Source organism: Malania oleifera, chromosome 9 (genome assembly GCF_029873635.1).
Source record: "Malania oleifera isolate guangnan ecotype guangnan chromosome 9, ASM2987363v1, whole genome shotgun sequence".
Lineage (NCBI taxonomy): Eukaryota > Viridiplantae > Streptophyta > Magnoliopsida > Santalales > Ximeniaceae > Malania > Malania oleifera.
The window spans coordinates 17,048,004-17,071,545 of NC_080425.1; the positions used below are offsets into that span (position 1 = coordinate 17,048,004).

The 23,542-nt window shown below is 36.7% G+C and overlaps 1 protein-coding gene across 2 annotated transcripts in view; it reads left to right on the plus strand.

Annotated features, from left to right (window-relative positions):
- The first annotated feature begins 1,012 nt into the window (after window positions 1–1,012).
- Window positions 1,013–23,542, plus strand: part of LOC131163802 (uncharacterized) — a 33,371-nt gene continuing 10,841 nt past the window's right edge. Inside the window, exons 1-8 of one of the 2 annotated variants that reach the window (XM_058120559.1) lie at window positions 1,013–1,547; window positions 2,611–2,830; window positions 5,715–5,840; window positions 5,932–6,081; window positions 8,513–8,642; window positions 9,377–9,418; window positions 10,108–10,446; window positions 10,532–10,574. In XM_058120559.1, coding sequence (XP_057976542.1) covers window positions 1,477–1,547; window positions 2,611–2,830; window positions 5,715–5,840; window positions 5,932–6,081; window positions 8,513–8,642; window positions 9,377–9,418; window positions 10,108–10,446; window positions 10,532–10,574 — 1,121 coding nt within the window. In that variant the 5' untranslated portion in view covers window positions 1,013–1,476. The remainder of the gene's footprint in view (window positions 1,548–2,610; window positions 2,831–5,714; window positions 5,841–5,931; window positions 6,082–8,512; window positions 8,643–9,376; window positions 9,419–10,107; window positions 10,447–10,531; window positions 10,575–23,542) is intronic. The other variant, XM_058120560.1, reaches the window with a different exon arrangement.

Below are 23,542 nucleotides of genomic sequence, written 5' to 3' on the forward strand. Positions count from 1 at the left end.
ATTCGTCGACGAACCCTACCCTTCGTCAACGAAATTTAGAGTAGCCCAAATCCGTCTCTCGGTATTTTCTCTTCGACGAAACGGGATCTCGTCGACGAGATCCTGAAGACATTCCTCAACGAATCCTGGAAATTCTTGAAATTGTATTCTCCAAAATGCAATGTCCGCGTTCGTTGACAAAGTCTACTGCTTCCTTCTATTACCAATTCCATTTTTCTCTCTCTTCATTATTTAAATACCATTATTTTCCAGGTCGTTACATTACCTGTGACCGCTTGTCTCGTGTGCTTAAGATGAGTTTCCATCATGTAAATATGAGTGTAGGGTTATTTTCTGTTAGTAGTTTATTTGTATGCCAAATAAGGTAGTACGACTCATCGATCACTTTGATGTTTCTTAGTGTCAGGATGATAATTACATAAAAAACCTCTTTAGGGGAGGGTGAGTGTTCATCAATCATTGTAAAACTTACTAACTTTTATCAACGTGTTTAGCCTACTTGCCTCCCTCACTAAACACACAATGTCAACGGAGGTGTTGTTAATGAATTATGTTTGCTTCAATGTTTACTACTTGCTTGCCACGACTTTTATGAATTGATTACTGTTTCCGAAGCTATTTGAATGAATGTTAATGAAAATGTTTCGTGAATGAATGTTGGTAATCGATAGGCTGCTAGTTAAGCAAGAGTGTTTTAATTAGCGCCGCACAGACCTTTACAAAGGTGTGAGAATAGTTGGCCCATGACACCTCCCTATGACTAGAGATGGGGTCTCCTTGGCAGCCAATAGAATGGCAAGGGGAGGCACCCCAATGGCCCAGCAAATCCCCAACAGGACAACATTTCCAAGAAGAAGAGGTTCATTGTTTAGGGTTTGGGAAGAGCAAAGTCCACAAGCTAAGTGAGTGGCCTTCAAACTTTAGGAATCAGTCTCTGCCGTTGCCTATCCAATTGAGTTTACTTCATCCTTCTTCTCCCCCTTTTAGTATGCTTTCAAAGATCATTAGACCCATTTACATTTGATAAGCATGGCCACCCAAAGCATCTGCCAATTTAAAAAATTACAAATTAAACACAAGTATAGTAGAGAACTCCAAAAACGTGAGTAAAGAAAATAATTCGCAGTGTGTGTATATATATATAACTTTTATAAGTTGAAGTTGAGTGACCTTGTTGAAGCTAATGTAAAAAATTTGCTTTGGTATAATGCTAAATCTAGGCTCAATGCCTTTGTTCAAACAGAGCCCAAGGGCGAGGGAGAAAATGCCAATGTCCGCTGAGTTGAAGTTGGCGTAGGCTGTAGTAGCCTTGTTGCATCCAAAATAGAAGCCGAAACCTTGTCCGCCTCTCTACACTTCCAGATATATCATTTGCTTCATTGAAAGCTTTCTTCTGAGTTTTTTTGTCTCCCTTGAAAGCGTTTGTGCCAGCAGCTGCTACAGATCCCAGCTCGGTTCCTCCGATTCGGTGCTGCTATGGAGGAGGAGCAGCCTTCTCGAAAGCGCCCATTCCCCGAGGACGAAGACCTCAACAGCAAACACTCCGCGTACCTCTTCTCTCTCTCTGCCCTAGTTTCTCATATTCTCTCCTGTGCACCCCTCCCAAAATATACTTGTGTTATTGCTTTTCATTTTCATTTTAAAGACGTTTCGCAGCTAATGAATCATGTATTATTAGACTCATCTAGGGCTTCTGTGTACGGGTTCAAGTCTTTGTGTATTTATATTGCTCGAAGAGTTTTAACGGGGAATAGGTTTGATTATAAGCACGCCGTTGAGGTTTTTCAATTGATTTTTTTTTCCAGAAAACTGTTTAGAGTACCATATTTCTTCTGTTTAAACAAGCAGGGTCTAACTTTCTGCGATGACGTGATTATTTTTTCCCATGCTCCGGGGTAAAATTTTGATTGCTGACCAGAGCTATAACGGAAGATACTTCTTGTGAAAATAGTTTCTTAATTTTGAGAAAAATGCCCACATTGGTTGTCATCTTTAATGGGAATCTGGATTTCCCATGGGCATCTACTTACTCCCGAAAATTCAACTTCGTGGAGTGAGGATGCCCATGCTAAGGGTTGGGTATCTTCCCATGTTGTGGAATTTATTGTTGATAATGGAAATCATAATATTTTTGTATCTTGACATCTAGCAATTTGCTGAATTTGAACCAAAGGGGTCATAAGACTCATAACATTCTTGGCACCTACATTTTAGGCATCAAGGTTCCTGCAAATCAATATGCTGAAGGGTTTTTTTAGATCCCTGAACCAAATGTTAGAGACATTTTTTCGGGTAGTTTTCCTAATCTAATTTTTTGTTTTAGGGGTTGGGGGGGGGGGGGGGGGATGTGTTTAATTTTCCCTAGTGATCAGGCCTTAGTAATCATCAAAACACATGCAGCCTGGACTAATCTTTTTATGTGGAAAAATTTCTGGGTCAGCTATATTCTGAGATAAGAGTAGCTTTTGTTCTGTAAACTCAATTTCTTATTTTCATTAGAAAAAAAATTTAAAGTCAAACTTTTCTTTTGAGAGGGGGATTGATTTTAAAAATTTTTGAATTTAATTTCTTGGTTTTGAATTTTTCTTAGTTTGAACTGTGATTGTACAGGCAAAAGAGGGTGAGATTTCCAAAAGGAAAGAAGGTGAAGCCAGGAGAAGAAGCTGTTGGTGCAACCCAAACAGGTGATGGTTCAAAAGAATGGAATGCTGATCCCCGCCTTGCTGCCAAAGAGCGTGCAAATCGGCGCAGTCAGATGACAACTGAGCTTTGTAGTGAAGAAGGTAGAGGGATTCTTCATGACATCTCAGCAGCTGAAGTGAATTATGAGGTTTGTTGCTATGCTAGTTTTCTTGTATTATTGTTTCTATGCAAGTGTATGCATTCATGTAAATTTTACGATGGGGCACCTTAATTAATTTGGTGGCAACTGTAGGACTATCTGCAACCTAATTTCCTGGTTGCAATTGCATTTGGTGATTGGCAATGCATGATGCATGTGTATACAGATGGAAGTATGAATCCATTCTTATTCTCTTTCTTTTAGTTGATATTTGGCAGTAGGGCTGTGCATTTTTCAGTTTCCACCGAAATAACTGATTGAACGGAACCGGTTCAGTCCATTTGGTTCAGTTCTGTACCTTACTTGGTTCGTTTTGGTTTGAATTCTTCTATTGAAAAAATATTCATTTTGATGTTTGATTTGTCAAAGTAACCTTAGATTGGAATCTAAGATCGAAATTTGGCCCATGTTTTTGTAGCTTGGCTGCCCAAGGCCTAGGTCTCTTGTGCCTTCCTTAGTATACTCCATTCCAACTGTCCAAGCCCAGCAGCTGCGGCTATGGCTCCATCCTAGTGACCAAAAAAAACCGAGAGTGAGGAGAGCTTAGTGTTCCAACAGCTTCATCCCCTTGCGCCCTTCTGCGCTTCTTCTTCTTCTCTCTCTATTTGCCCCACACATTTTTTCTGTAGTGCATGCAGTGTCCCTGCCTTCAACACAACAACAACAAACCAAGCTTTAACTCCCACTAGATGGGGTTAGATACTTGAATCTTTTTCTGCTAATTTACATTGATGCAAAATTTCCTCTGACAATTTAAAGGCAATTAAACCCTTACTATCTCATTTCAAGTTATTTTTAGGTCTACCAGACTATCTCTATCCTTGCCATTCCAAGTTTTTTTTTTTTTAATTTTTTTTTTATCTTTTTAGAAGTGAACTTTCGAAAAAAAAAAAAAAAAAAGAGGCAACCCGGTGCATAAAGCTACTGCTTATATGAGGTTTGGGAAAGGGCGGACCATAATTGATCTATAGTGTGCAGCCTTACCTTGCATTTTTGCAAGAGGCTGTTTCCATACCTTGACTTCCAAGTCACACAGTGACAATTCTACCATTGTGCCAACACTCTCCTTTTTGGGTATAAGCTACTTGGTGTTAATTTAGATGAGGGGGTTTTTAACCGAAAAGCTGACATGGTAAGGTGGATTGGCCATGGTTACTGTTTCTTATTCGGGTACTCCTTTGAGAGGTAGCCCTAGAGCTGTGTCTTTTTTGAGTCTTGTGGTAAAGAAGGTGGCTAGGAGATTGGATTATTAGAGTGGGCCCTCGAAGGATGCATTACTTTGATTCAAGTTTATTCATCTGCTATTCCCCTTTATTTTTCTGTCACTTTTTAGAGTCCCTGTGCACATTGCTTTGTGGTTGGGCAAATTGATAAGAGACTCCTTGTGGTCAAGGGTGTGAGAGTAAGAGGGATACTTTGGTTGATTGGGATAGGGTTTGCGGGATGAAGTGTAAGTTTGGTTTGGGGTTGGGGAATCTAGCGTTTAAGAATGCTGCTTTGGTGGGTAAATGGTTATGGCACATTTTGTTAGAGCTGGAGCTCCTATGGCTTAATAATATGGACAAAGGGGTTCAGTAGAACTATTAGGATGTCAAAGTTTGTATGAATGCTACTCATGCCTGTCCTTGGAAGTTGATTTCTCAGTTTTTCCATCTCTTAGATTTTTCATCTCTTTCTTGTGTAAGGTTTCACATTCCAAATGGGAGCATTTGTTTTTGGTAGAGGCTTGGAGATTGGGAATGTTTTTTTTTTTTTTCTGAGGTGGTTGGGATTTTGTTTCTTGGAATTTTTATTTTCAAAGAAATCTGAGTGAAAGAGAAACAACTGATCCTGTTTTGCTGATGGGTGCCTGACTCTTTGTCCTTCTAAACATGATTGTAGGGTTCGGTTTTTGGATGGCTTAGAAGAACTTTATATAGAACTGTTTTTAAGAAATATTTTATTTTTATTTTGATTTTAATCCTCTTACCTATGGTTCTACTGTTTCATCAGTTTCCTTTACACTCAATGGTTTGGAAAGCTAAGACTCCTTACCTATGGTTCTAGTGAAAAGCGAATCAACTTCTCTTTTTTACCCCTGTGTTTGCATTCTTCTTTTTTATGAGACATTTAGCAGGATTTTGGTGTTTTTAGCAGGCATCCTTTTGGAGAGAAGTTTGGAGAGAAGTTTAAGGGCTTTGGAAGCTGGGAAGAGGGGAAGTTCCTGTTGTTTGACATACATTGTCGGCTCACAGCCTAATAGCTTGAGCTTGAAAAGTGGTAATCTAACATGGTATCAGAGCCATGGTTGCCAGGAGGTCTTGGGTTCTAGTCTCGTTGCTGCATTTAATGTATGTTAAAAGAATAATTTTCCTAATATGGGTGTTTGTCATTGTTTGTTTATTTCTCCGCGTGCAATTGAACTGCACGTGTGGGGAGTGTTAAGGCTTGATATACATTATTGGCCCATAACTTGTTAGCTTAAGTTTTTAGGTAAAGTGATAATCTAACAGTTACTTTGGTGGTGTGTTAAATTCTAGAATTTTCAATGTAAGGGTGATGAATTTCTGCCATGGGTGTGGAGTTTGTTTTGCTTTTGGTTTGTATGCTGGAATGCTGCTGGTTGATGGACAACGTGATTGGAGGGCTTTCCTTTTTTAGTAGTTTCTTGGTTTTTTCCTGCTTTTGTTCTTTGTTTTATGGAAGCACTTCTTTTCCTCTCACACTTTTTATTTTCTCTGTCTTATAATAATATATATTTTTTAATCTAAAAAATTTAGAAGGTCTTTCTACTGATTGGCAATCTTTTTGGTGATCAATGTAATTCTGTAGTTTCTTCAATTACTGGGTCTAGAGAAAAAGAATGCCAATGACGCACGGTTACTTTTGGCAGGACAATGACACTTTTGTTGATGATGGGATCCAAATAGAACCTTTTAATCTGGAGAAAGAGAGGGAAGAAGGGTACTTTGATGCAGAAGGAAATTTTGTTGAGTACGTGAATGATAGTGAAATTAAGGTACAAGCCCTACCTAGTATATAATATATATTTGTTTCACTGTAAAATGGAATTTTTTTAATATATGTAATGTTTGCTTGAATTATTGCAGGATGCTTGGCTTGATAGTGTTGATGTCGATCCAAGATTCGCTGAGAAGGCCTCTACAGTTACAAGTAATGAAGATGACATTGACCTATCATCTGCTGAAATTGGGAAGATGAAGAGGCGTATTGCTGATCTACTTGGGCCAGGAGAGACTGTAAATTTCGTTCTCTCTCTCTCTCTCTCGCATGTGCATGTGCACAATATTATCCCAGTTTTGTGAAGAATTACACAAGCTATTGTGAATTTTTTTAAATGATCATGTCTGTTTTTGATTGGGTTTCATGTTAGATATAAGGCAGAGGTAGTTATAATATTATGTTTGTTATGTTGTATTCCCTGCTGCTAACCCCCCCCCACTTTTATTTGAGCAATTACTTATTATTTTGGAATGTAAAATAAATAAACTGGGAGCTTTGGAGAAATATGACATTTTTGGCTGCTGACAAGTATCATGCACTCACACACTGAAGTGTGAGCTTCCAACATCGGTACCAAGAAATGTTCCATCAGTTCCCTTATTGTGATCTGTGGTGATGGCAGTTCCCTCTGCCTCTTACAAGAAAAAGATGCAGCAGCAGGAGCCAGTGCCGCCTCTGCCTCCACCCCTGTGTCTCTGCCAGGAATGCCTCTCGCTCAGTCTTCCTCATCTCTCTGTGTGTGAGCACGTGCAACCTGAGCTGCATATGAGGAGACGGAGACCTCTCCTTTCTTTCTCTCTCTCAGGAGTTGGCAGGATGCCCGAGGAAGGCGATGAACCCGTCTTTGCCTCCTGTTAATTTGTTATTATTTTTACTATAGGTAAAAAATCCAAAATAAGAAGAGAAAGAGAGGCATGTGTGGGTCACAAGGCTGCCACATGCGCAAGAAGCCCTTTCATGTTGGCAGGGGTTAATGAATAGGCATGGGGGTTGGACTGAATAATGGCCATTGCAACACTTATTGAAGTATAGTGACTTCAATAAAACAATTGAAAGTTTAGGGCCTGTTTGGTATCGTTACTGTTTTCTGTTTCAATTTCTCCATAGTAAAAAAAAAGATTATAAAAATGGGTTTGTTTCTGTTATTATTTTTTTGTTTCTGTTGCCGGTTTTCAGCTGTTTGTCAAAAAATTGAAAACCAAAATTTATTGTTTTCAATTGTTTTGGCAACTTGTTGTCAGAAATTTTAATATCCAGAAATAGTTTTTTTTGGATTAAATTATTCATTATACACTTTATAATTAAAATCAAAATTAAATGATCATTTGAATTTAAATATAATTAAAAGAAAAATATACATAAATTTCAAAAAATAATAAGAAAGCCAATTACGAAATACTTTTACAATTTTTCAAATGTCATGTGCAATAAAATTGTTATTGTAAAGTAAATTTTGAAAGCAGAACAATTAAGTAAAATAACTATAATAAATTTTATTTTTATTATAGTAATTTTTTTTAATATAATATTATTTGTAATTTTATTATTTTAATCGTATTTTTACAGTATTTTGATTTAAAGATGAAAATGTGCATTTTTTAATTAATTTTTAATTTGTATTAGTTTTATTAATGTTACCAAACAGGTTGCTGGTTTCTAGTTTTAAATTTTTGTTTTAAGTTTTTGGCTTTCATTTCTCTAACTTTTGACAGTGATACCAAGTGGCCCCTTAGTGACTCTAGTAGGATTTAATCAATAGTTCAGTGTACACTGATGGAATTTACTCACAGATTGTTTATGCTTGAGTTTGATCAGTGTGTGGTAATGGGGAATGATGACATTGAGGCCCTGTCTGGTTTGGACATAATTTTCCTTTCCCCCTCAAGGAAGATGGAAAAATATAACCATTTTGGGTTGTTTTCAATTAAAAATCACTTTCTTGAAAGTTCTATAACCTAACTTTTTATTATTTATTGAAAGTATCCTATAATGATTAGTGTGTGCCAATGGAGAATAATAACATGAAGGTTCTTTCTGGTTTGAAAATCATTTTTATTATTCACTGTAAATTCTGAAACATGATTTCTTATTAAATACTGAACATTCTTTAAAACAATACTAAAACAGTGGCATACCAACATGTTTTCTCTTTCTTTTTTTTTTCCCTCTCTTGGAAAACAGAAAATAAAATTGCAGTTCTGGTCTTGATATTTAGAGATTTTCTTGGATTGCAATAAGGGTACAATGTATTGTTTATTGCAAAAATAGAACTATGTAGGGGTACACTGTTCATTCAGATGCTGCAATAAAAAATTACTTATATTTAAGTTGAATCGTTTATGATCTCATTTTATCACGTTATTCTATAGCTGTCAAATATTTCTTTGTCATCTTGATTTCATTTCTTTGAAATCAAAGATTTTTTGTGTATATTGTTTTGACAAGAAAACAGTATAGGGGTACACTGCTCATTCAGATGCTACAAGAAAAAATACTTGTATATACGTGGAATCTTTTATGATTTCATTTTGCCATGTCATTCTACAGTTTCTTAAATAGTTCTTAATTGCAGCTTGATTTCATTTCTTTGTAATCAAATTGATTTCTTTTGTGTGTATTGTTATTACATTATATTTTGCAGTTTTATAGTTCATTTTGTTTCTTCAGATTCTACAAGCTTTGAAAAGGTTGAAAGGAACTTCAAATAGCAAGAAGGAAAAGATGCCTCCAGAAATAAAGCTTCTGTTTGACCAGCTAACAGAAGATGCCATGAAGCTAATGGAGAATGGCGATTACAGTTGAGTGTATTACTTCACTGGGCTTACTACTGGTTAACTGAAACAGAAGGAAAAATGTCAAGTTGTGGCTCATATCAGTGTTTTTAAACAGAGTCTGTATATCGATTTGGTGAATCTATGATTGGGTCCATTCAGTGGAACTGCTGAGTGAATCCAATCAAACCTGTGATGTCAACATTAGTATGATGTCATAGCTATTTTTTATATGAATTTTAAATTAAATAATTTTTATTTTATGTATGCATGCACAGACACTCTGTCCCTCACTCACTCTTAAAAGAGATTTAAGAGAATAGCATGAGCACCTTTGGCAGAGTGTCAAGCCTTGTCCCAAACCTCAGCTTGTCCAGGTTGATCCCAATGAAAACCTGCTTTCTAGTAGTCGGCTGGCCCAGCCAGTTGACTGTTTCAGACTTTCTGGGTTGTGCTGGGGCCAGGCTGCCCCAAGCTTTTCAAAATTCTGGTGCATATTTATGAATTTTTGGCTACCTGGTGTCTTGTTTGTCACTAGACAAAAAGTGTTCTACTAGTTCATTGAAACTGCAGAATGTACTTGAATGGTGTTTTAATTTGTGATGTGTCAGCTGCCTTGTTTCCTTGTGTGACAATGATGTGTTCATTAACATTTTCTGAAGAGTCAACTAAATCTTAAATCTTTTTTGTTAACTCAAAACTATATCTTAATCATTTGCCCCTACTAATATTGTTCCTTGGTTTGATTTTTATTTTTCAGACGTGTATCATGAAAGACAGGAAGTTTTTGTACGCGAAGCAGGTCAGTTTGCCATCTTCCCTCTTACCTGATTATTTCCTATTTTGCTTCATTTGATCAAATTGGTAGAGATTTGATGGCATCGGAGGATGCTCCATTATTGTTTTTCACTTTTCATTAATCTAATTAAGATGATTTACCACCTGAACTACTTGTTGGGATGGTTGTGGTAGGATTTGTTTATACTCAGCACAGTGTGTTGTATTTTGATTTATAAACTGTGGCCTTCATGTATGCTTTATGATGATGCCTTCTCTGTTTCCTTTTGGTCCATATTTTTCTTTTAACTGAATGTAACTGAGCCTCCCATTTGCACTTAATGGTGCCAATTACATAAGTAATGCCTCACCGAGAAGATGGAATATTACAGATTTGTGTGGTTTTGCTGCATTAGAATGTTCTCTATTTTCCTTTTTTAATTTTTTACTTTTAATTTTTTATTTATGGTTAATTGATTTCTGGATAGGTCCATTCTTTATTTTATGTGACTAAATATGTAGTTTCATGGTCATAGCATGCCTCTCAGCTTAAAATATAAATGTTCAATCCTTCTCTCTGACTTTTTTTTTTTCCTAATTATATATAAGATTGCTTTCCTTTTTTTTTTTGGAATTGTGTGTAGTCAGAAAGTTTCTAACCGCAGGATGGGGAAATTTTTCTACTTAAAAGACTTTTGTTTCCTTCGTTTTCAGAAGGATATGAGAGGTTGGCTCAGGTTAGAGGAGAGGGCACATCGAGTTCTGGCGATGGTAATCCTGATTCTGGTTTGGTGAAGGACTTGTTTTCAAGTGCGATCAATCCTGGAGTAGCCTCTTCAGTATTTCCTGACACAGCTCTTGGTCATTCACACCTGAATGCATCTACTGGAGAAATTTCATCAAGCAATGGCGCCGAGACATTTGATATGTTTGCGGAAGATGATGAAAATATTACTCCCAATCCATCCTCTGATAATGGAAATTCGATTACCAGCCCCCATCCTGATAGAATGAATCAACCATTATCAGAAGCTTCAAACATGGGTTCTGACAGTAAGCTTCAGAGTCATCAATTTTCCAGATTTATGCCATCCTATGACCCGCCTTTTCTTATACCATGTAATTGCTTGTTTTCCAGCTGGAAATATGCAAAATGATTACGTATATGACGAATCTTCTGGGTACTCTCTCTTTCTCTCTCTCTTGCCCTTGCTTTTGCTGGCATGTGCCAGACTTTTGTTTTAGTATCATAGTGAAAAAAAAAAAAAAACTGATGATACGTCTGACTTCTGCTTGGGCATTTTGTCTGACTATTAGGCAATACAAGCATTACCTGCGTCTCTGTTTGGGTTACTAAGAACTGATTAGCTGTTTGTTGCCCTATTTTCTTGAGTTAGACTTACTGTGAGGGATGGGTTGAGGGTAAAATGCATGCAACTAGATTTTTTTTAAAAAATAATTTTTATTTTGATGAATTCTTTTTATATCCTTGTCGGTGCATGGAAATGAGCTGGAATTTTATTTATTTTATTTTTTTTGGGGGGGGGGGGGATGGGGAATCAGAATTGACCAGCTAAATTAAAATAGTTTTGTGAATGTGGAATTGTCATTGCATGCCTGATTTGAGGTTGTACATTCTTTGTGCAAGCCTAATGCTTCAATTATAATTTGGATGCAATTCCAATTCTGCAGCGTGACCAATATACTGTAGTTAGAAAACCATGCGTATCTTTTTTTTTTTAATATGTACAACTCACACAGCCAACATGCATACACTACACACAAACTCCTCTATGGGAGTGAAACCTTGGCCACCCCAGAGGTTTGCTTGAATAATATAATAGGTTGCTTGAAGCTCAACCCAACCTTCCCTCTAATTTAACTATTCTGATCTATATTTTTTTAGCTCACATGGAGCATGGGTTGATCGAATCAGTGTCATTAATCAGATTGATTAAACAACCAGTGTCTAAATCTTGCTAGTAGACAAGGAAATAGAGAGAAACAAGGAGAGTGAGTTCACATAAACATTAGAAGACATTGAGACACATGTTGCTAGTGCTAGTCCTGTTGAGTCTTATGAGGATTGGTCTCAATCTTCATTATTTTTACATGAAGTGACCATTTTCAAGACTCATACTTGTGCAACTTGCACTCAAGAGCCTGAGACATTGAAAGGCAAATGAGGTATAACTATTGGCTTTGTTGTAAGGGCTTAAGATACTCTAGGAATTCTCTGGGGGTTGTAGAATGAAAGAACACGGGTGTTTTAGGATTAATTTAACCTATGCATCGCGTTGGCTAGAGTTGTCTTTTTTTGCCTCACTTTGGGCTATTTTAGTGGTATCTCCTTGAATGATTTGCATTGTGTTTGCACATTTATTCTAGTGTAAACATTTTAGTCATCTTATCTTTTCCCTCTCTATTTGTGTTTTTATCTCTTGATGTCTTGTTGTTTATCTCATTATCTCAAAAAAAGGAAAGAAACTTCAGATGTAATGATGAAATGAAAAAAAGGTATATGCACAGAAATGAGCATGTTGTATCCTTTTCAATGTGTTTTGAAGTGAAATCCTATTGGTCTTGAAAAGTTGAACAATATATCAAGAGTGCAGCATAACAGATGTGATTAGGTTAATCTATTAGTTTGGCTATTATTCTGCATTCTCATTTTCATTTATTAGGTTTTGATCTTGAAAAATTGGAGGAGTGATGTAAAAAATAAAGAATTGTTCGAATAATCGAGGATGCAGCACTTGGTTTCTTTTCTTTAGAGAGGAGCAACCAATTGGATTAGGGTTAATATGTTGTTTTGCCTATGCTTCCATTCCATCATTCTGTTTTTATTAGTTCACAATTATGAAATATGCACATGTTCCATATCCTAGTATTATTATTATACAATGTTTAAGGGTGGGATTTGTATTATGTTGGGTTGCTTGACCCCTTAACCTTAGTGCAATCATAGAGCCTTATCCTAACTTCAACAATGGCAGCTTGCCCAATGGGTTTGACTTGATTGTCACAACTCTGCTGCAGTCCATTTCATTACTAAGAAGTCCTCGGAATGCATGTTCTGGCTTTTGTAGTTTGAAGTGCTAATTATTTCTTTTGCCCCTCATATTTGAATAAACAGAACCGATACTAATGGTTTGTTGCATGCAAGGGGGGCTAATAAGGTATTAAGCCCAAATATCTGCATTATGTGCTTAGTGTCTAATGAAATAAGTGAAGGTATTATGGCAGTGGACGTGCCTTTTATGATGTGGGTATTATGCGCATGAAGTTTTGGGGCTTTTCTCCTGGATGGTTGCCACTCTCATTCTCATTCCCTCTCCTCTTTTCCATCTTGAAGCCCTTGTTCCTGTTTGTTTGATTGATAATGGCTACTGATTGTCATGAGAGAAGGTGGATCTTGGAGTACAGTCCAGATCGAAGGATGAGTTTAGAGAGATTAGGGAAAGGGTGGTTTTGTTTCTTTGTTTAATAGAAATCCAGCATGTAATCAATGGGTTAGGGTTTCTTTACTGTAGCTCAATTGTGTACAGATGGCTTTAGTAGTGGGTAATGATTTGGAAGATTGGGAGGGTGGAGTATTGGGTGGGAATTGGATTGACAAGGAGAGGAAAATTCTTATAATTAGGGTTGGGCCGAATTGGAAAAGGTTTGCTGCTTTCATTTTGGGTGTTTGTGCAATCTTGGAGGAGTTTTGTGAGAGAGGTTTGAATGTTGATGGAGGATTCAGGTAAGGGTCTTCCTTTTTTGGTGAATGGTGCTTATTTAAGCAATCAAAGAATGCCATGGAAGGTTTATCTACGAGGCATCGAGTACCTTGGTCATGGAAGGAAATGCTAATGCAGGAAAATGATCATCTCTGTTTAAAGTGTGGCGAGATTTTGCAGAGGAAGATTCTCAGAAGTCAGAAGGATGAGTTGCAGAAGAGGGCAAGTGGCTCATTACCAGCTAGGGTTTTGCAAGAGGATTCATAGGAGTTGACAATGAAGTGGTCTGGGCTAGGGGCATTATCTATTGTGCTTGATTTGTTGACCAATTTTTGAGTAAGTGGGCTGTTCCCACGGCTTAGGCATGGGGCAGGCCCAAATATCAGCCCAGTTCGAAAGTTGAGAAGCCCAACATTCAGTGGGTTGAGGCAGTGTCAAGTGTTAACTGTGTGGTGAGTAAGAGGTATCAAATTTAGAGGGTTCCAACTTTAGCTCAAAGAAGGTTAGAGGGCTAAATGGGTTTCCTTTTCAGGCACAAAACTCTAACCCTCATAAACAAAGGTAATCTGCCCATTTCAAGTTTTAGAATGGGATTGATAAACTGAGTACAGTTATTTCTCATGTGGAGAAGGAGGAAGCGGCCTTACCTCTTTCGCAGAACAGGGTAACACTACATCCATATTGCAGAAACGTAGATCCGAATCTTCCATTATGCAGCTCAGGGGCATTGACAGGTTGAATCCTGCAGGGCAGATTCTGTCCATGGACACTGGCAATTTGGCTGGTCTTGGGATTTCTGTTGTTGGTTGAGCTTGATCAAGAAGTTGTGTGAGTGATAATTGAAGGATTTTCGAGAGAGTTAATGCATACTGGGTGGACAGGCGAGATAATTTTGCTGGGACCACAGAAAAAGACGTTAGGAGCAATGCTGAAAGCATTCTGTTTATGAAACCCCAGAGTGTTGGGTAGGGAATTACAGATGTGAGGAGTAGCAAGGGAAGGAGAAGTAAAATGGGGTGATATTTAGGATAATGATAGTGTTGATATTAGTTAATTTGCGGCTGAGGGCAGTTCGATTTTGGTTGAGATTTGAGAACAATGTGGCTATGATTATGAATTATCTGACTGACTTGGGGAATTATCACACGTGCCACCATCTCTGATGGAAAGTTTGGAGGGTACTTTAATATTTGAGGAGGATGGAACAGGTAAGGAGCAGCAATGCAAGGATGGGATTTGCCAACTTCAGTGGATGAGGATGATCCAAAGGACTTGGAGGTTCAACAATCGTTGGATGAGATGGGTTTGTGGCCATCTGATCTTGGAGGTACGGAGTTCAGTTGGATGGGGTAAGAGGAAATTGAAGAAGGGATGGCGTGAATTAGTAAATTTGAAGTGCTTCATGAATTATAATAGCAAGGTTTTAAAGAGAGGGGTTCTTATGTTCAGTTGTTAGTTAGGTTTCATATTTTATTTTTTGATCTTTCATTTTTTTCCCATCTTGAGGATTGTTTTTTGGTCTTTTAGGTTGTAGTCTCTTTTTGGTCTGTTTTCTTTTAATAGGCAGTAGAAGAAGATTCACTAATGGCACCAAGTGCTGCAGCCAAAGCACAAAAGCAGTACTCACAAAGAAAAATAGCATCACAAAATCAATGGCAGCATATATCAACAAGATGCTGCTCACTAAACCAAAAAATAAAAAAATTAATAATAACAAGAAAAAATTAAGCCTTCTTTCCCTTACCATAATAAGAGAAGTTTCTATCCCTTTGAAGGCTATATGATTCCTTTCTGTCCAATCATGCAAGAAAATAATGTCTTTCTTTATCTGTTTGAATGCCCCTATGCATAACCTGCTGCCATACTGCTATCTAATAAACACCAATATTTGTGAAAGTATTTCTGAAAAAAACAGAACCTGTTTGTTATTTTAATTCGTCATGTAACTTTTTTTCTCTAATTGCATTTAGCCACTCTTTGGAAAATTGTTTTTTAAAAAAAGGTACTTATTATGAAAAAAGTACATAAATTAAACACTTGTATCAATTACTAGTGTTTGGTTTACACCTAAATAAGTACTTTTTTTGGGAAGTACTTTTCAAAACTATTTATTTTTGAGGAAAATAATATTTTTTGAAAAAAGTATTCTTCCATCGAAAGTACATATTTGAATAAGTACTTTTAATAAGAAATCTTAAGAGTACTTTTGGATGAGTACTTTTTTCAGAAAAGTACTTTTCTATATGTGGTTTCAAATGATTCCTTAATTTGTCTGCTACTTTTTTTGATTATAGTCATCCATTCTTGGTGAAGTGATATATGAGTGGTGGACCTGTTTTCTGTTTTGGCGTACCCTTGGTGAAGCTCTAAATAGCTGTAGACTTGGTAGAGGATTGGCCGGCAGAAGAATAGTAGCATACTGGCTTATACTCTGTTTAATGTGCATGGAAGAGTGAAGTAAAACTCTTTATGATGTTGAACTTCCAATTTACAAACTGAAATAGATCCTTTGAACATAGATTTTTGGGAGAGGCTTGGGAGAATTTTCTTGATGTTCTTTCTTTTAAGAAAAAAATTGTCTACAAATAGTTGCATATTTTTTAAAATGTTTACTCAAATGTTCCTGAAATTAACTCTGAATGGGTCTTTGATTGTTATATGGACTACATAACTTTTAAATCCCAGTGGACACTTTCTTTTTAAAAGAATTCTGATGATAGGGTTGCATTTTTAAATGTGCTTACCTTTTATTATTATTATTATTATATATGTAGGAAAAAAAAAAATTAACGGCCTTGGATCAATGGTTAGATTGCTCCTTTGTGACTGGTTGGTCATGGGTTTGAGTCCACAGAAACAACCTCTCTACATAAAAGTAGGGGTAAGGCTGCGTACACTGTATGACCCTCCCCTTACCCTCGTGAAGCAGGGAGCCTTATGGCCCGTGGCGCCCTTTTTTATAGGTAAAAAAATTCATTGACAGGAAGGAGAAGAAGTTACCAGGGGCAGAGGATGAGAAGTTCTCCTAAAAGAAACAAGAGATAACTGCAATAAAGCTGCTCCTCCAATCCCTCTAAAGACAGTGACATTCCCTGGAAAAAGACGTAAGTGTAAGGCCCCCCCTCCCACCCAAATATCTTCCTAAATCTGAAAAAGATTTCCTTTTCCAACTTGGAATTGAGTAAGAGGGTAGAATAAGTGGGCAACCTAAGAGATGAATTTCCAAGGGCTTGTATGAGAAGCATTGCTGCATCCTCTAGTATTGCATCCATTCCGATGCAAATCATACTTGTTTCTAACTACTATTCATTGTTGGAAATGTAATTAAAGGAAAAATATTTACTAATAAAATTAATATTAAATAAAATACAAATACTTATTAGAAGTTAAGGTGTGGAAGGACCATTGTCCTTAAAGCCAATTTCGCCCCTACGGAGAAAATGTTTTGGTGCATACAGTCGTTGCGCGCACGACCACCATGATTACTCAGCTGGCAAGATTTTGTGTGCATTCACAAACACCATAGCTATAGTAGGAGATGTAGTGTCATTTAGTTACCCAACAAAACATAAATCTCAAGAAAGAGTAGAAGATAAAGTTATTTTGAAAAAATGTATCTTGAAATGAAACTGGATCGTAATTTATATAGGTAAAATTAAGTATAACTTTCAGCATCATAAATACAAAACCGTTAAAATAGTTGTTAATATTCTAAAAACTTTAAAACTAATATATTAAATTTAACGTATATTTAATTAAAATGAAACTGAGACTATTAAACTAATTTGTTTTTTTAATTTGAAACATCGGACATAAATATCAACAATCCCCCACATGGTTCAATTAAAAAAAAAAAAAAAACGAAGGAAGATAAAAATCAGTGTTTGGTAACCCGCGAGATGTAATGCATTGGGTGATGATATATTTTGCTTCGAATTGCACTTAAAGAAAATATGTTATGAGTTACAAGAACTCGGTGAATATTAAATTCTTGAACCAAATTCTTTTAGCGTAACACTATAAACATATCACTCATATAATACCTCTAGACACAAAACTCCTGCGGGTTGGTGCGAATAAGACATGCACTATTCCTGGATATTTATGAGTGCTCTAGAAAGTTGTAGCTTAGTAATCTTTCATAGGAAGCGGCCTCACTTCCATACTCACACAAGTAAATCCATCAAGTGTGTAAATGCAACGAAACACAACAACTAACAAAGGATATGGATTTATTAAGAGATAAAAACTCAACCTCACAATCATTGCGATTGCACTATTCCAACACCATAGGGATGATCAAAGCAAGTAATCCAAACTACTCAATGAATTATCCATTGAACCATAATTTATGGGATCTGCAATCACATAGGTTGGGTTGCCATTATTATTAGTTTATATTAAGGGCTTAAGACACATCCCCCTCGTTGTTTGTTTTCTATTAGCATTTTAGCTAGTCCTCTAGTGAAGGAATTTATTAATCAATAGCTGTTTCTTAATTCTCATATTTTGATCATATTAGTATTAGGTACACCCCACATTTTTGTGATCACACTAATAATAGCCCAATTTGGCTATTCAATTAGTTCAGATTAGTTCGCAAAGCCAATACTATGGCTATGTGTCTGTTATTCACTTGAACAATGCACTATAAAATTACACATCTATGTGTATTATTATCATACTTGAATTAATTTTCATGTGCCATTTAAGGATCGTGGAGTTAGGTGACTCCATTACTACACTACCATTCTCATACAAATACTGTGCCTCATTTGCACCCAAGGTCTTAAATTTCGATTTCGACTCAAATTTCAAAGCTCCAAAAGAACTGAAATTTCGATGGAAATTTTGATTTCGATGTCAATTTCGATTTCGATTTGAAAAAATAATGGAAATTCGTAGTAAAACATGGAATTCTTTGTGAAACTTTAGAAATGGTTAAAAAACATAATAATATAAGTTTTATGACTAATACATTACAAATTAAATACATCTATGTTTTGTATGAGGTGGAAAAGTTATAAAATAGTACGTGTATCAAACATATTTGTAAGATAATGTACATTAAATATATTTAGTTAATACAAATGAAATTCATAAATCATTTGAATATTATTTATTATACAAATAATGATAATTTATACATGAATGGTTAAATAAAATCTTATTGTAAGTTTATTTTTTCATATAATTTCAAAAGCACTTGTAATAAACTTTTGTTTCGATAAAATAAATTAGGATAGAAATTTCACTTCACTCATAAATTTCTCATTTGAAATTTCTCATTTGAATTATGACGAAATTTCATCGTATAGTCAAAATTTCAACAAGTTTCGCTAAAATTTCGAGATTTTGATAAATTTCGGATGATTCGTTGAGATTTCAATGGAAATTATGCAAGACGGAAATCGACTGCCATTTAGATTTCGAGGGTGACGGAAATAGGAAATTTCGATAATTTCGTGGAAATTTAAGACCATGTTTGCACCTATCTTGTTTTGCAAAAACATTAATAATAAATTATTGAGCATATTAATTTAATTGCATATTTATGAACCACCGCCAATTTCACATATGAATAGAATAATAAAATACTTCAATTCTCACAATTAAAGATAAGAAATTTACGTGCCTTGCAAAAATCATGTAATCATATAATTGGGGAAAGAATAGATTATAATTTTTTTTTTTGAAAAATTTCAATATATGCAATTTTTTCCCTTCTAAAATAGATAATAGCGCTCAACTTTAAGATTGTTGGAAATATAATAAAGGGAAAAATATTTACTAATAAAATTAATATTAAATAAAATACAAATACTTATCAGAAGTCGAGGCATGGAAAGACCACTGTCCTTAAAGCTGATTTCGCACCTATGGAGAAAATATTTGGTTGCATATAGGTGCTACGCTAACGACCTCTAGGATTACTCAGCTGGCTCAGTTTTGTGTGCACTCACAAATAGTAGAGCTATAGGAGATGTAGTGTCATTGAGGTTCGCCAACAAAATATAAATCTCAAGAAAGAGTAGAAGATAAAATTATTTCGAAGAAACATACCTTGAAATGAATCTGGGTCACAATTTATATAGGTAAAATTAAGTATAACTTCAAGCATCATAAATGCGAAACTGTCAACATAATAGTTAATATTCTAAAAATGTGAAAACTAATATATTAAATTTAATGTATATTTAATTCAAAATAAAATCAAAGACTATCAAACAAATATATATATATATATATATATATATATTAATTTGAAACATCCAACATGAATATCAACATTCTCAAGGCCCGAAGCTATTTTCCTACTAGAGAGGTGAACCTTCAAAGCTATTTTCCAACTAGATAGATGTTTTTAGATGCCACATTCCTGAGGTCTAATCCCCTGTCGTACCTAGTTTTTCTAACCTTATCCTAGCTAACAAGATGGTCCTCTTAGCCTCTGCTTAGACCTGGCAAAATGGATAAAAATCCATTAATCCGAACCGCATCCGACCTGTTTTAACCGACTTATAATTATCCGTTTGCTAAATGAGTCGAATATAGTTTTTCATTTTCATATTCGTCCCCTTAGCGGGTCGGGTCGGGTTTATCCGGCGGATATCCTCCAACCTGCTTACAGTATTAACCTAGGAAAGCCCAACAAGCTACAACCCATCCCAAACCCTTGAAGGCTTTAACACACCCAGCCCAGTGAGCCCACTGCCCAAGTGCTCACATGGACACGGCCTACATGCCCCGCTTAGCTCAGCGCCTCACTGCCTCAACCTCTAGCCCTCTCCCACAATCCCACTCTCAAGTCCTAGCCCAGCCCGACAGGCGACAATCTCACAACTCACAAGTCACAAGACTCACAACCCCTATTCCATTTGAGATTTTGAGCCCTAGATCACAGCGACAACCTCACAAGTCACAACCCCTATTCCATTCGAGCCCTAGAATCACAAGCCCCTGAATCTGATCAACCAGTAGCTGGAGCCTGGATTTTATTGCCAGAGAGTGCTGCTGCCCTATTCAATTCTCCACCGTGAGCGACTGATGAGTTGCGAGCATCTTTGTTCGGACTTCAGAGAGCCAGCACGAGAGGAGAGAGTGAGAGACGGAGACCCTTCGAGCTTCAGTTGTGGCCTTCGTGAGTTCGTCATGAACCCTTCGGGCTTCAAACCGGCAGGGCTGTAGGAGCTTTTGCTACACAAACACAGCTACAGAATACCCTTCGGTCCCTTCGTAACTCGTAAGTATTCTTCTTCTTCTTCTTCAGTTGTTCTACAGATCTAATAAATCTGTCATTAGGTTCTGGCACGACATTGGGTTTGAAATTTTTAGGGGTGCTAGTATTTTGGATTTACAAAGAGACTGGAGAAACTTGCTGGTTTGATTTTTTTCTCTTTTTGTTGTTTTTAGTTCTTTTTTCCGTTTTGTCCCAAATTTTTATTAGAAAATATCTTAACTTGCTGGTTTGATTTTTTTCTCTTTTTGTTGTTCTTAGTTCTTTTTTCTTGTTTTCTCCTAGATTTTTATTGGAAAATATCTTATTCTCCCTTGTAAATTCTTTCCCTGTTAATGAAATTTCATTTGCTATAAAAAATAAAAGAGATAAACAGGCCAATGCTCATATACATTCAGTATGAACTCAGATATGCTTATTTAAGAATTCATTAGAGTGTACACACACACACTAGCCATGGTCAAGCATTACGTGTGCACTCTACGGCCTTTAAATGTCTTATTATTTAGAAAAGATGAGAAATTATGAAGATATTTCAGGAATTCAATATTAAAATTAGTTTATGACTTTTATATTTTTTTAGAGGAGTTGAGGAATGGTGGGAATATTTTAGACATTCAACTTTGAAATTAGTTTATCATTTGAAACACCCAGAATTGTGAGAAGATTGGAAACTGATGTGCTGGGAAAAAAGTGACTGTTGTACCAGGGAAAAAAAGGAGATGAGCTGTTTGAAAGAGTGAAGGTTAATTCGTAAAATATATTATTACACATTTATTCTTGTTGTGAAGAGTTATTATTTGAAAGTATGTAAAATTTGAGGGGTATTGGAGCAGTTTCTTGGTAATATATATGATTCATGAAAAATGATGATTGAAAACTGTTATAGGTTTGTTTGATTAATAGTAGGCTAAGCGTAAAACAACTCTCCAAATTAATACACAAACTAATCGCAAGTTATCGAATACAACTTAATTTATTATGACAAAAAATAAATTATTAATAAAATTATATTTGAGAATGTCGGATTATCCGCCCATCCGCCATGAATTATCCGACCCGAAATCGCCTAATCCGCCACTTAAACGAGTCGAATATGGATTATGATTTTTTTACCCGATAATCTGCCTTATCTGCCACGGATAAACCGACCCCATCCGCTTTGCCAGGTCTACCTCTGCTGTTCCTTACAACAAAAAATCTTTCATAATCCTCTCTGAAGCCTCCGCCACCCCTGCTGGAATTTTAAAGAGGGAGAGAAAATAAATGGGAATTTAGAAAGTACAGCATTGATAATGTAACTTCCTAAGGACAAGTAAGCCTTCTTCCAATCCCCAACCTATTGCCCAGTCTCTCCCCAATTGGGTCATAAAATGAGGAGGAACTAGGGTTATCTCCAAAAGGGTGGCCCAAATAAGTCAAGAGACTACTCCAAAGTGCTGGAACTAGTTAAGTCAGCCAAGCCTTTTAATTTGGACCTACCTAAAGATTGATAGTTGCTGCCCTACTTTTTAACATGTTGATCTTTAGATTCGATTCTCAAAGTTTTTTTTCAGTAAGGTAAGAACCTTTCAAAATTTTGTAGTACTATATTTAGATTCGAATTCCCAAAGATTTTTTCAGTTAGGTAAGAACTTTTCAAAATTTTGCTATATTTGAGAAAGAAAAGTGTGTCAATGATACAATAAGTTGAGATGGGAGACTACAACCTCCTCCTTGCCTACTCGACACGTCCACTGCAAGTGTAAAGAGAAAAGGGAAAAGGGGATCCTCTTGTCTCAATCCCTGTGAGGCCTTAAACCACTCCCTAGGTTGGCCATGCACAACAACTGACAGAGTCACAAGGAAAAACATCCTTTCATCTTCTTCCCCCAAACCCATCCGAAACCCTTCTTAGTTAATACCTAGTCCAAGAAACTGAAACTTACCATGTTATAGGCCTTTTTGAAGTCCAATTTGAGCAAGGCACGCCTCCCTCCCTCCTCCACCCTTCATTAGCAACTAGGACAGCATCTAGAATCCATCTATCCTTAATGAAGGGAGACTGTTCTAGAGCAACTTTCCTCCCTAACAACCCTCTAAGCCTATTAGATAAAACCTTGGCATGGATTTTGTAGAGACTAGTAACTAGTCAGAAATCTCACCCTCTTAGAGCGCTTCAACTCAGGGACAAGCAATAAAAGTGGAGTTCACATTCTTCCTCACCACCCTATTCCCGCGAAATTCATGGAAAGAATACATTATATCCTCCTGAATTACCTTCTAGCTATCCTGAAAGAAAGCCATGGTGAAGCTGTCAGGCCCTAGAGTCTTATCTTTGTCCATATCAAACACTGCTCCCCATGATCTCCTCAATATCAAAAGGCGTTTCTAGCCAGATAGCAAGGTTTTCATTGATAGGACTCAGGTCAAAACCTTATATCATCAGCTTGTTCATGCAACTCCCCGTGTAGAACCTCCTGTAGAAATCCGTAATCTCCGCACCACACTTCCTGCACGTAACTTCTTAATAAGGTTCTTCCTCCTCCCTTTGGCCGCCTTTTGAAACAGTTTGGTATTGCAGTCCCCCTTTCCACCCACTGCATCCTAGAATTCTGCCTCCAGCTTGTACCTATCTGAAAAAGGATCACATCCAAATCCTACTAAGCTTACTCTTTCTAGCCTTGTCCTCTTCACCTGCCAAGCCACACACCTCCCACCTATCCAAGCACTTGATCTCATCTAGGATCATTTTTTTTTTCTCTCTTTCAGATCACCAAAAATATCCCAAATATCTCTATTCCATGGTTCCAGCTTGCTTTTCACAGACTTCAAGTTATAAATATAAAACCCCCTCACCCTTGAACATTGCTCCCTCTCCATAAGGAGTTAATGCACTTCCTAAAAGAAGGATGCATCAACCAGATGTTTAAAAACAGAAAGAAGAGCCCCCGGGGGGGGGGGGGGGGGTTAGGGTCCTAGTGAATGCAGTTGGCACCCAAAAGGACTTGACAGTGATCTGAAACTTTTCTAAGCAGAACCTCTTGAGTAACATTCAGGAAGGTGTCTTTTGGTGAATAGAAAATTATTAGTACAGGATGAGGGAAGAAGTAATCCAACCTCCGAAGGCTAGCCAGGTGAAGTGGTTGTTAGCCAAAGTTAAATCCTTAACCCCAGTCTTGGATGATGGAGTCAAAGGTCTTCATACTGG